The sequence below is a fragment of the Delphinus delphis genome, chromosome 13 (genome assembly GCF_949987515.2).
Source record: "Delphinus delphis chromosome 13, mDelDel1.2, whole genome shotgun sequence".
NCBI classification, from domain to species: Eukaryota; Metazoa; Chordata; class Mammalia; order Artiodactyla; family Delphinidae; genus Delphinus; species Delphinus delphis.
The window spans coordinates 32761557-32775152 of record NC_082695.1 but is presented as its reverse complement, the minus strand read 5'-3'; the positions used below and the strand labels follow the sequence as shown (position 1 = coordinate 32775152).

Here is a 13596-nt window from a genome sequence, read left to right as displayed (position 1 = left end):
GAGCAACTATAGATGATCTGAGCATGTCTGTCTGGTACAGAAACCTTGAGAGAATCAGTAAATAGAAGGAAAATATAAAACCTTGGCAAGAATGATTAATAATACCTTTTCCATGTATCGATATCCCCAAAGGAAGCTTGCATTTAAAGCTAATACACTATTAGCCTCGAAATAAGTGCCCAGACTAGCCAAGGTAATTTATTAGTTTATGGCCAATAAATGTCAGGCATGGCATATGTGTTACTAACAAAAAAGCAGGGAAGGAAGCTCTTCAGTTTCACTAGGTAACATTTTAGCAGAGCTTTTCCCTCTCCGTATTTCCTCATTGACTTCCCCATCTCCTATTATTTATTTGCCATATCCAAACAGCAGGACGACTGGGCTGAAATATCACTAGGATGGATTTTCCCTTCTTCCTTTGCTATAGACATTAACATGATCATAGGAATACCACAAAAGGTATTCATGAGTGCAGTTGAATATCTCCTTTTAAGTTACAACATTTTTCAAACTAAGAAGTCCGTATTCACCACCTTTCTTGTGCCAATGAGACGCTGGACCATAAGGCGTCGGTGGCAGCTAAATCCTGACGCTAACTGCTGCCTGTGTGCGCTTCCCTTTTAGACCAGATCAGCTGGTGCATGGATGCCAGTAAGTGTGTGCAAGCTGGTTCTCTGTAGCTATTTCACCGTGTCCCTATAACAGGGCCTCAACATCACACTGTCCTCCAGGCTTCCTGAAACTACCTCTGTATTTTGTTGGAATGTGTGTGTACACACACACCATGTACATATTTTGCAAGACTGAACTAGAGTTCACGCCCTCCTCCGACCCTAAGAACCTGTGATTCTACAAGACTTCAGCTCTGTAGTCAAAGAGGTCATGGGCGCTGTTCGTAGGCGGTGGAATTTTGAGACAAGGTCAAAGACACCCGCCTCTGAAACTGAAGGTAACAACGATAAAAAAGGTAATATCAAATTCAAGAGATGATCCACCATGTAGAGATCTTCTCAGGTTATTAACTAACTTTGAAATGATTTTCCCATCTTGTAGCCGATACCAGTGGTCTTCTTCCTAAACTTCCTGCAGAGCCAAGACGACGTCTGTGAAAAGAAAGGCATCTATTTAAATGCTAACTAAAGGGAGATGCTATTATCTTGAAAATTACAACCTGTCTTTCACGGGGGAAATGCTGTAATTATGAAATGAAGTGGCAATTGATCAGGAAAACTAGAAAAAAAACATCACTGGTGAAAACTGCTTCTCTCCAGAAGGCATGGAGACTATGGGCCCAGTTCAGACTCTGAGCAGGATGGTGTAACAGCCGTACAACTTGCTGCAAGTCATCCTGTGTCAAGGCAGCGAGGGGAGTCGAGCCTGGAACTCTGCTCCCTTCCCCACTTTGAAGAGCTTCTGCATCATACCTCCCCAGCTGTCTTCCCCTTCTTACTCAAAATATTATTGTTTTTCTACTCTTCATAGAGTATCTTTTTTATTTTTTTAATTGAAGTATAGCTGATTTACATACAGTGTTGTGTTAATTTCTAGTGTACAGCAAAGTGATTCAGTTACGTGTATACACACACACACACACACGCACACACACACACACACACATATAAACATATATATTCTTTTCCAGGTTCTTTTCCATTATAGATTATTACAAGATATTGAATATAGTTCACCGTGCTAAACAGTAGGTCCTTGTTGGTTATCTATTTTATATACAGCAGTGTGTATATTTTAATCCCAAACTCCTAATTTATCCCTCCCCTCTTTCCCCTTTGGTAACCATAAGTTTGTTTTCTATGTCTGTGATTCTCTCTCTGCTTTGTAAATGTTCATTTGTATCATTTTTTTTTTAGATTCCACAAATAAGTGATATTATACGAATTTGTCTTCGTCTGACTTGCTTCACTTAGTATGATCATCTCTAGGTCCATCCATGTTGCTGCAAATGGCATCATTTCATTTTTTTTTTATGGCTGAGTAAGTATTCCTTTGTATATAAATACCACATCTTCTTTATCCACTCATCTGTCAGTGGACACTTAGGTTGTTTCCATGTCTCGGCTGTTGTAAACAGCACTTCTATGAACATAAGGGTGCATGTACCTCAGAGTATCTTATTTCATGATAGCACAGCTGAAAGCAAAGCCTTGGCAATCTTTTTGCGAAACTAGGTTTAAGAAGTCTTGAGAAGGTAACATCCTTTCCACTGACTCAATCTGTCTCCTGGATAAGATCTGCCTGTAACCTCAGGGCCCTTTTGTTTCCAGGGAGGAGGCCTAATTACACCACTTCAGGCCAGAGTCAAGTTGCCCCATTTATTAAAAGGAGAGCCCCTTTAGCGTGTCTGCTTCCGGCTGCCAGCAGAGGGGAGGGGAGGAGAGAGAAGGATGTAGGGGTGAAGGGGGGGAGAAGGAAAGGAGATGAGAAAGTGAACAGAGGAGGAAGCCCAGTGTGGCCTCACTTCCTTCTCCTTACCCCCAAACTACATGCATAACTAATATAAAAACATAAAGTAGAACTTGAAAGTTTCATCACAAAATTTAGAAAAACTGGTCCATTTGATGTCAAATGCTCACAGAATTAAAACTAAAGTAGATAGTTAAATACGTTATTAAATAATTTGAAAAGCAGATCTTTCTCCTTCTATTTCTCTTTGTGTCCTACTATTTCACAAGTCCACGCTGGCAGTAAATACTGTATTTCGGTTTGTTCTGTCTGCTGCTACAGACTTTGGATGTTGTGATGCCCCCAGTAAAGAGCGTTCTGGAGCAGAGGGTAGCAGATATGGGTTCTAGCCCTTCTCGGCCCTTTCTGGGCTGTGTGTCCTCTGGCACACCATGAACTGCTCTGGGCCTATTTCTTCTTCAGTGAAATGAGGTAGGAGACAAAGTTATCTCCAATGTCCCTTCCAGACCTAAGACTGTGGACCCTATGAGGAAGACAATGCCCTATCTAAGCTTGAAGTCTTTGTCTCTCTTGGTTTTCAGTGCCTGGAACGTAACAGGCCCTCAAGAAATACTTTATATCAAAGCCTCTGCAAAATTGGTAAAACTCCTTGGCATCTTTTGCACACTGTGTGATGTCAGTTCTAGGGACCGGAACTGTTGTAAACAAGAAAAAAGAAGGTTCGTTAAGACAAATCATAATTAAAACTTGAATGATGCGCTCCCTTGTTAAAAACTATTTTGGTGCCTGCCACATACAAATTGATCAACGTCCTCAAGAAAATACAGAGATCTGAATGAGGTGCCTGGTGGAGACAACACCTTAAGAGATTTTTGGAAGCTGTAATAAAGGTCCAGTTCTAGGAAGGAGGCTGAAGAAGCTCACTGGTGGCAGAGACTCCTGTCCGGCTTGGCCCTGTGTGAATGCGAGGCTGCGGTCGCTATATGAGGGATCGGCTGCCGTCCAACAAGCTGGGGAATGAGAAATGCCTTGGACTAAAGCAGGGAAGAACTTCCCTTGCTTCTGGGGCTATGGCTGAGTTAGAGTGGACACGAGCTGGCACCTGGCATGTGAAGCAGAATGGTGCCAGGCAGGATGACGCTGATTAGGAACTCAGGAGCAGGGTTTCGGTCCTTCGCACCTAAGAATAGCACTTGGAGTAACACGTATTCTTTTTTTCTCCCCCAAAGATCAGGAACAAAACAAGGATGCCTACTCTTGCCACGTTTATTCAGCATAGTTTTGGAAGTCCTAGCCACAGCAATGAGAGAAGAAAAAGAAATAAAAGGAATCCAAATAGGAAAAGAAGAAATAAAACTGTCACTGAGTGCAGATGACATGATGCTACAGACAGAAAATCCTAAAGACGCCACCAGACAACTACTAAAGCTCATCAGTGAATTTGGTCAAGTTGCTGGACACAAAACTAATATACGGAAATCTGTCACATTTCCACACACTAACAGGTAATTCTGTCTTTTATATGCTCTTTCCCCAAACCTCAAGTTAAGCCTGAACCCAGGTGTGCTAAGGGGACGTATTTCTGGAGAAGCAGCCACGAGAGCGCGGGACCCTCCTCCGCTGAGCCCAGGGGAAGGTGTCAGTGGCTGATCCATCATCGCCTAAGGCCACAGAGTAAAGGAAGTTAAAAGATTTTTTTCTAGAGCACATGTGAAAACTCTCAGAGGGGGAAGATGCTGAAGGAGGCAAATTTTAAGCAAGTCAACTAGATATAAAAATACCAAGTAAAACCTCAAAGTTCAATCACACGATGGTGAGAACTAGAAGACTTGGATTATTCTTAAACCTGGAAGATTGCTTTCTTCACCAAATAGGTAATGAATACCTACTATGTGAAAGTCAACCACCATGTTATACGAAGGACAAAGATAAATAAGACACTGCACACTGGAACAGGTAAAACTATGCACGCACATTTCGCTTACGAAGCCCCTCTGCCTGAATGCAGAGCACGGAAGTTCATTTCATCAAATCAGCAACACAAAGTAGTTGGAAAATACAACGAGAAAGTCAAGAGTTAAGGGAACAGCGGAGTGAAAAAGCAAACCTGGGGTTTCGGCACTGCATGTCAGAAATATTAACACCTGGAAAACAAATCTCCCATCGGGCCTTCACTCCATTTGACAACTGAGAGTGAAGTCAAAAAGAACCCCCCAGGGATTATTACCTTTGATAAACAATCACCCCAGTGCGCACTCAGGTTCAAATTCACTCAGCTTCCAAAACATAACCCACGGTATGTGATATGCCTCAGGGTTTTACTAGTTTTATTTCTCGACAAATATACTTGTGGTTTTTTTGCGGCACGTGGGCCTCTCACTGTTGTGGCCTCTCCTGTTGTGGAGCACAGGCTCCGGACGCACAGGCTCAGCGGCCATGGCTCACGGGCCCAGCCGCTCCGCGGCACATGGGATCCTCCCGGACCAGGGCACGAACCCGTGTCCCCTGCATCGGCAGGCGGACTCTCAACCACTGCGCCACCAGGGAAGCCCCTTATACTTGTTTTTAACCTTCATACTATGTAGGGTGTTTACTAGACCATGCCTGCACTCATGAGGGATTATCAGTCTGTTACTTTTTGGAAATGAAAACCAGGAGAAAAGTTTTAACAATTTTAGTAAAAGGGTTTGTTTTTCTTAATCAAACCTTCACGAGGTCATATCTGAACACCTTGGGAAGGCTGAACATTGACTATGTCAGGTAAATAAGCAGGTGCCTGTTAACTGTCCTTGTGTGTAACTGTTCCTATGGTTGCACCAAAGAGTCATCACACAAGGGAACCGAGTTAATCAAAGCCCTGCCATGGTCGGGCGTCCCCGGGGGCCCTGATCTTCGCAGGAAAGCTGCTGCTGCAGGACCGGGCCACTCGGTTACAGCACGTGGCAGACGGTCTGATGTCGTAAAGACATAACGTTGAGCACAGACCCACTGAGAGGTTAAATCGTAATTTATACAATTACACAGAATCAAAACCTCTGACTTATGTAGTTGTTGAAAGAACAATACTTGCAATAACAACAAAAATTCTTATTTTGAATTTTTTACAATTACTATTTCTTATAATCCATGAAAGGCAATAGGTGTTCTAGTCAACTTTCTGGATTATGGCAATTCTATTTGCTGTCTAGTCAAGAACTTCTGAAGGGATCATAAGGCATTTTAATCATGTAACCTAGAGAAGCTGGAAAACTCAGACACTGATTTTGTTTTTCCAACCAAATCCCAGTTAGTGGAATACATGAAACAGAAGTATGACTTGAAACGCCAATTGCATCACGGGCAAGGCACAGCATTTAGAGATTTTTTAAACAGTCCCTCCCTGACCAGTAGTCAAAAGGTGACACAAGCACATTTAGGGGACGGAGTGCCATAAACTCCCTTCTCTCTGGCCCCTTGGGAGCATCTCTGGGTGGCATCCAGAAGTGCTTTTTGGAGTGAACGCCACCGTTTCTCCGATTCCGGCAGGATCTGAATGGTACTCAGTCATGGAGCCCATCAACCAGCAGGCCTCTGGACACAGCCAAACCTGAGGGAGGGGGTGGGACAGGCTTTTAAGGTTTTACTGCTGCACTTGAGTAGCTTTCAGATTTGCCCCAATCTGGATGCAAGGGTCTCTCCAGCGTGGCTGAGTCACTGGCATTTCCCTGGAGTTCCAGGCCCACGTGGGGTCGCCTGGGGTTCAGAAGCACTGAGTCTCGCTCACTACTACAACGGCAACGTGCGGGGCTCAGGAGAGAGCGCCCAGGTCCCCGCACACAGAGAAACAGGGTGGAACCTTGTGAGAAACACCCGGTCCACCTTCCGTCTCTTTTGCAGTTATGCTCAAGCCTCCTCCACCGGTGAGGTTTCGTACGGAGAACCAACCAAACTACGCCCAAAAATGGCTTAAGATGTTCCTATGTGCAGCTGCACACCTATATTGGGAAATATGGACTCGAACTTCAAATCCTGACTTATTTTCCTAAAACCATATCAGACTAGATATGAATGAAACATTTCTAACTGGATGGTCATCAGGAAATTCATCATACTCTAATCAGACTCAGATGAGTCCAGGAACCCAGAAGTAATGGGATTGAAATAAACGTGAAATAAACATGGTAAGCACTGCTTCCACTGCTGCTGTGAAGGGGGTACTTTTATTTTCTCTTTTAAAATTCATGTTCAAGAAATAAACAGCAACGATGATGACAAACTGGCCATAGGAAGTAGCCTGCATTTTCTAATGGTCCAGTAAAAATGACAAGAAAGGAACAGCAGTATTAGCGATTATGCTGGCGTATGTGACAATCCGGTAGCTGCAAACGTTGCCCAAACGTGTATATCAAATTACTTATTGTTAAGACCCTTTCTTGTATTTTACTCATAGTTAGATCTTTTTTCTTTTTTTAATTAATTAATTAATTTTATTTATTTTTGGCTGCGTTGGGTCTTCATTGCCGTGCGCGGGCTTTCTCTAAGTTGAGGCGAGTAGGGGCTACTCTTTGTTGTGGTGTGCGGGCTTCTCTCATTGCGGGGGCTTCTCTCATTGCGGTGGCTTCTCTTGTTGCGGTGTACGGGCTCTAGGCTCAAGGGCTTCAGTAGTTGTGGCACGCGGGTTTCAGTAGTTGTGGCTCGTGGGATCTAGGGCGCAGGCTCAGTAGTTGTGGCACACGGGCTTAGTTGCTCCGTGGCATGTGGGATCTTCCCGGACCAGGGCTTGAACCCGTGTCCCCTGCATTGGCAGGCGGATTCTTAACCACTGTGCCACCAGGAAAGTCCTGCAAGATCTTTTTATATTTTAGATAATCAAGACTAAGAGTTTGAAAAAAAATTACTGAGGAAAAACATCTCTCAAATGGAAAAACACCGAATGCCGCAATGATCTAAGCCTATTGCTAGAGGGAAATTCGAAAACTCCAGGACAATCGGTAAGGTCCTCCCATCAGAACACCGGGGGCGGGAATTGCAGACTTAATCAGTGTCCAGTCACTGCTCTCAGAAAGCAACTGCTTGTGTCTTGCTTTTCAGGGTCCTGGCTTTCTACCGCTGTAGCACTGCTGGGCAAGGGGAAATGCTACCTTGTGCTTTCAAAAGAAAAGAGAACTATAATGAAGGCATAAAATAAGCCACAGGGGAATAACAGCTAGGCATAGAGAGTTCATTAAAATAAAATGCCTTTTTTGATGCCTTATTCAATGCAACAAACGTTATGCCTGTTATTGTCTCCTGCATCCTGTTCGTAATTCACAACCCCACGTGTTGGGGGCAGGGGTCGTGGAGGCCATCCTGCTTCTTCCTTCAGAGCTTGGTGCCTCTTCTCTCCGGGATCTTAGAGCAGGAAGGGGTATGAGAAGCCACTGGGTCTGAGATTACACCCAGGAGCTGCTGGTTACCAGAGATGCACCTGTGCTTTCTGCTGGAATCCCAACAGCAGAGCACACATCATCACGAGGTTGACAATGACCACTTTAAAACATTCTTTTTCTGCTTATTTAAAATCTGACTTCCTGTAACTTCTTCCTAAGTTTTACTTCCTATACGTTAAAAAATGTTATGACGTTCAATGACAACCCTTCCAAGTAACTGGAAGTAGCTATCCTGTCTCCTCCTAACCTTTTTTCCATCTTCAACACATTCTTTCTCGAATCATTTCGCATGGGAAGGTTTCAAACTACTCACCATCCTGTAATTCTCTGCTGAATAAGCTTAAGTCGGAGTTCACTACTATTATCGTTGTTAAACTGGTACCATTTATCAAGAATCTGCTACATCCCAGAGAGTGTACATCAGTTATCTGCTTTCATCTTCCCAACAATGCCTTATTTCACCCCTATTTTCCTGGTGAGGAAAATGAGGTTCAGAAGATTCAAGAAGTTCCTTGAAATCACTCCCCAGTCTGGCGGCTCTGGAGCATGTGTACCACGTGTGAATTACACAAATGGGACCTCCCAGCAGTGGAACGGGGACTACTCACTGCCTTCCACAAACTAGACACTACACTCCCTGGAAGCAGCCTGTGATTTCCAGAACATTCCTGACAGCCACACTGCACTGCTGGTTCCTGCTGGGTTTGTAATCACCTGAAACCCAAAGTTGAGTTTCACCCGAACTGTTACTAAGTCTGCCTGGCCCTTCCTCCAAACCTATTTCTGTCTTGCACTTGATCTTTAAAAACAGAGAGAAGTTTTACCTCCCCTCCTGCTAAATGTTATCTTGCTACTTTGCTTCAGTGTCCACACCATCCATTTAAGAAACCTGGGTTCTGACACATGGGCTGTTCCTTGCTTCTAAAGCCCTTATCACTTAAAAAAGTTGTCGAGCTGTTTTTGCGTGTGTGCTGTGCCTTCACCCAAGATTCAGTTAACAGCTCAGTTTTGAGGAGAGTAAAGGCTGAAGGACACCTTCTCTAGGACAATGTTTTTCAAGCTCTGTTTACCTGCTAGACCCCGTGTGCCTCGCCAGCAAAGCTTTACTTTTCATAGTTTGTATCTAAAAGCAGAGGCATTTTGTTTTTGTTTTGTTTTGGTTTTTTTTTGGTGCGTTGGGTCTTCATTGCTGCGTGCGGGTTTTCTCTAGTTGCAGCAAGCAGGGGCTACTCTTCGTTGCGGTGTGCGGGCTTCTCATTGCAGTGGCTTCTCTGGTTGTGGAGCACGGGCCCTAGGCGCACGGGCTTCAGTAGTTGCGGCACGCGGGCTCAACAGTTGTGGCTCGTGGGCTCTAGAGCGCAGGCTCAGTAGTTGTGGCGCACGGGCTTAGTTGCTCCACGGCATGTGGGATCTTCCCGGCCCAGGGATTGAACCCGTGTCCCCTGCATTGGCAGGCGGATTCTTAACCACTGCGCCACCAGGGAAGTCCAGCATTTTGAATCTGCTTTTTCAACTAGCATCTCATTGCCACCTTGAGAACCACGTCACCGATTCACGACCCATTTTTCTTATCCAGCTAGTAGGTGACAGACAAACCCATTTCACTTTAGCATCTCCATGTTTCTCCATCTTCTCCATGGCTGTCAGGATGTCAGTAGCGGCCACACCTTCTTCTGCTGTGACACTGAGAATATTCTGCTGACAAGGATTTGTGTGTCCCAGAAAAAAAGTTACTCTTAAGAATCTGTCCAATTCATAAAAATACCTTATTATAAAAGAAAATAGCTGACCAACATTGCCATGCCACTCACAGTCTTCACAGTGACGTTAAAAGTAACACTGAATGGTACCCAGAGTTAATTACAAACCAAAAATGCTGTACTGAAAAACACAGATTAGCTGGAATGAATCTGCAGCACGGGATATAAAATAAATTTAGCAAAAGGATCAGCATGACGTGCACTGGGGTCAGCCCTGAGGCATTTATTCTCCCTACAGGGAACACTATCAACTTTCTTCTAGACTGTTCTTTAGAAAACTCTGGTAGTCGTGACCAGAGGACTGCCAGGGAACCCTATTTATCCCATTACATAAATACAATTGGTAGAAAGACTTGCCTCCAAGTTAAGGAAAAAAGCTCCTCTTGACTTCGATGAATTTTTCCGGAAGGGAGATCCACACTGGAAAAATGCAACCTCGCTAAAGGTTACAGAAGTGCTTTAAGCTTCACAGTAAAACCCAGGTGAAAGTAGATTATTGGATCTTCTCATTTCCAGAATAAACATCTAAATCAATAATTGAACACCTTGGGCTAAGAAATTAGCCAAAATCAGAGCCAGTGAAATGCAAGAAATGGACCTGTGCACTGCAAACCTTAGAACGCATATTTTATTCCCTGTAGTAACCCACTAATATTTGTCAGGTTATAGGAGAACAAAAATTCTCTAAATTAATATATGGTAGACTGAATCTCTTTTGATCTAAGAGTTTATCTAAAACTTTTTTTCTACGTCCCTGCAATCTGTAATCATTTGATAACCCACCCCCACCCTAAATGACGTTATCAACGTGAAATGGATTTGAATCTTCTGTTCCAAGAAAAGCACTGGTGCATGAGTGCATTATGCAAACTATAAGGAATGAAACGGGGGCTGTAGGCAGAGAAAGAGGAGACAAATGAACGTGCACCATGCGGGATCAGGCTGCTGGCTTGCTGCTGGCTGTGTCTTGAGAAAAGAGAAACGGAAATGCATGACCACACACAGATGTACGCTGGCTGCGGAGCCAGCAGACTCTCAGCACCCTGGGCAGAAGAGGGGACCATTGGAGGCATGTGGTGGGCGGGGCTGGCACAGAGGGATGTGCGATGCCCATGCAGGACCAAGGGCAAGGGGATGGAGGTGGGAGAGTAGCTCTCTGAATGAAAATATTCAATCTGAAATGGAATCAACTTGCAGAAAGAGCAAGCTGCTTGCTCCCTCCCAGCTGGGGGAAAAAGACGCGGCCGGTGGTGGACAGGGCAGACCTGGTTTTCCCACCAGAGTTCACGCCCGGCCTGTGTCCCCGTGATACCTGGGAGCTCAACAACCATCCATTGCCGCCACTCTCAACAGCCTGTGTCACTCTCACTTGTTAACTTGGTCTGGCCAAACATCTCTGACAAGAGTCACTCACCTGCCCCTTCTCTCAGAAGAATTTTTGTTTTCTTTACAAAGAAACACAGAGGAGCACACCCCTTTACACTCGAGCTGCAATGCCCACCACCACGTGCATTTTAAAAACTACCCATTCTCCAAGCAAGAAAAGGACATTCACAGTTCAAATCATCCTACCGCTCCTGTATACAGAAATCTCCAAGTTTCTACCAATTAACAACTTGGCCGTAAGTTACGCAAACAGAAAAGGTAAAATTCATTTCAATGTTAGCTCATAGTCAGGATATTAAAGGACACTAGATTTTTAAGGCCTCCAAAATGTCTTTCCTACCATGGAAAGTATTAGAGATTTCTTCTTCTTCTTCTTTTTTTTTTTTTTATTTAAAGACCACATTTTTCTCTCGATTGTAACATTTTGGGGACTTTATAAGTATTTTCAGTAATTTGATCCTCTGTGAGAGACTTCGGAAATAATTTTGTCTGAGTAATTTTCCAGAGTTCTGGAAAAACAAAGAGGCATCTTGTATGCTTTACAGCAATATTTCCCAGCTCTCAATATCTGGGACCAAAAAAAGTTTTAAAATATACATTTACCTCTACATCGCAGGTATATTCTGATCCATCCAGAAGTATCACTTTGCACTGCATGCTTTTTGGCTTTTTGACAATCTTTAATGGAGATCGAGAGAGTTTGCTGCTAGATGATTTCTGGGAAAGTTTATCGTCTTCAAATTGCTGATATTCGGGCTGTTTGGCAGGTCCGGCGCCAAACTCCTGGTCCTTGTCAGTGACCTGCGAAGAGCAAACAATGGACAGTTTTCACTGCAAGACAGGAAATAAATATTGCATTGCTCAGGCAATAACAGCGCACTTTAGAAACAGGCTTTCCTATTTCCTAAAGGATGAGGGATGTCTGAATTAGGATATTAGGAATGGATATACATATACAAATACTTAGAACGCTAACAGTTACACTTAAGTAACTCCTGCAGTTTAAAAGTACCCACAGGGCCTTATTTCAGTTTGACTCAAGGATTTACATCAGCAGTGCTAAGCTCTTAGCAAATGCCACCAAGGTTCCACTAAGCAAAGGAGGGTACAAAAGTGGGCTCCTGACTTTCTAAAAGGCATCGGCTTCCACAGACACAGTGAGAGGACTTCTGGTTACTGGAGGGGAAAGGGTGGTAGAAGGACAGATTAGGAGTTTGGGATTAACGAAGATACACTACTATACATAAAACAGATAAACAAGGACCTACTGCACGGCACAGGGAACTATATTATCTATAGCAACCTATAATGGAAAAGAATCGGAAAAGGAATATGTATATATATGTATAAGTGAATCACTTTGCTGTACACCTGAAACTAACACAGCATTTATACTTCAATTGGGGGAAAAAAAAGGCACTGGGTAGTATAAGCCTTAAAAACAAATAAAGCATCTAAGATTTAACCTAATGTATTCTGCTTCTTTCATTCACTGGATCCTCCTTTATTCCATGACCCATAACTGTCCCATAAACACACCAGGTATCTTATAAATTGTAAGGCGTGCATAGATTCAAGTATTAATCTTCTCAGTAATTTCACAACTGTTAAAATATTTGATTTAGCTCTAACTCAATTCAATGAAGCCAGCAGCACTGAAATTCACTACAAAGTAATCCCTTAAGTCTGCTTCCCCCTTCACTGTAATGAGCTAGTATAAGAACAGATCAAACCTGTCCAAAAGCTTTAATCTGCTTTCAAATCACAACAGTCCAGTCCAAGCTAGACTCAGAACTGCAGAGGACATCCTATGAACAATAAAGTCCTCCCCTCAGTCAGTCCCCTTGGCAGTCTCCCTGTGCACTCCCCTCCAACAACTCTTTTTCTGCCCTTTTTCTATGTATTAAATGACCGTCAACGCACATTCAACCCAAGGGCCAGACCACAGCTTCCATGCTTCCATGGTCTGCAAATACACTCTGAAAGTCCAAAGGAAGATATGTTTTGAAACTCAGTTTGGGCCCCTTACATAAGCACGAAATTTCCTCTCTCATGAATATACCACCAGCCTGGTGGCTAAAGTTCATGGGCTGGAGAGTAAGACCATATCGAGAGTTGCAGCTTTCTCAAGGTCACCAAACTAGTCAACTGGAATTCAGATCCAGCCAAAGCCCACACTTTAATCATCACGAGATACCAAAGCACACTTCATTCTACCTCGAACATAACTGGGCACCCGGCGTGAATGAGAGAATCTGAGAGTGGAAGAATCTTAGAAAATTATCTTTTCTGATCTCTTCGTTCTGTAAATGAGTCAGCTGAGGTCCAGAGGACTCGGAAGAGTTCTGAGACAACTGAGATAACCAGGGGGGAGGCAGGGCTAAAGTCTCGTGACTCTGCCGCCAGTCACCTTTCCCTCCAGTGGCTTCGAGTCACTCCTCTTTAGTTTCAAACGTCTGACTACAGAAAGTCAATCCATTTATTAAATACACATGTCTAATCGTGCCTGGGTATGGAAACTCTTTCTTCTCTCCGATTTCCCCCACTTTCACGTTTATTTCATTTCAGAGTTAGGAAAGAAGAGAGAAAAATCCAGTCTAGTAACTTTAAATTTCTGAAGA

The 13596-nt window shown here is 43.6% G+C and overlaps 1 protein-coding gene across 15 annotated transcripts in view; it reads right to left on the bottom strand.

Annotated features, from left to right (window-relative positions):
- Nucleotides 1-13596, bottom strand: part of EPB41L3 (erythrocyte membrane protein band 4.1 like 3) — a 133292-nt gene that overhangs the window by 71167 nt on the left and 48529 nt on the right. For all 15 annotated transcript variants that reach the window (XM_060028694.1, XM_060028696.1, XM_060028691.1 and 12 more), the window contains exon 3: nucleotides 11579-11776. In XM_060028694.1, the coding sequence (XP_059884677.1) occupies nucleotides 11579-11776 (198 nt within the window). The remainder of the gene's footprint in view (nucleotides 1-11578; nucleotides 11777-13596) is intronic.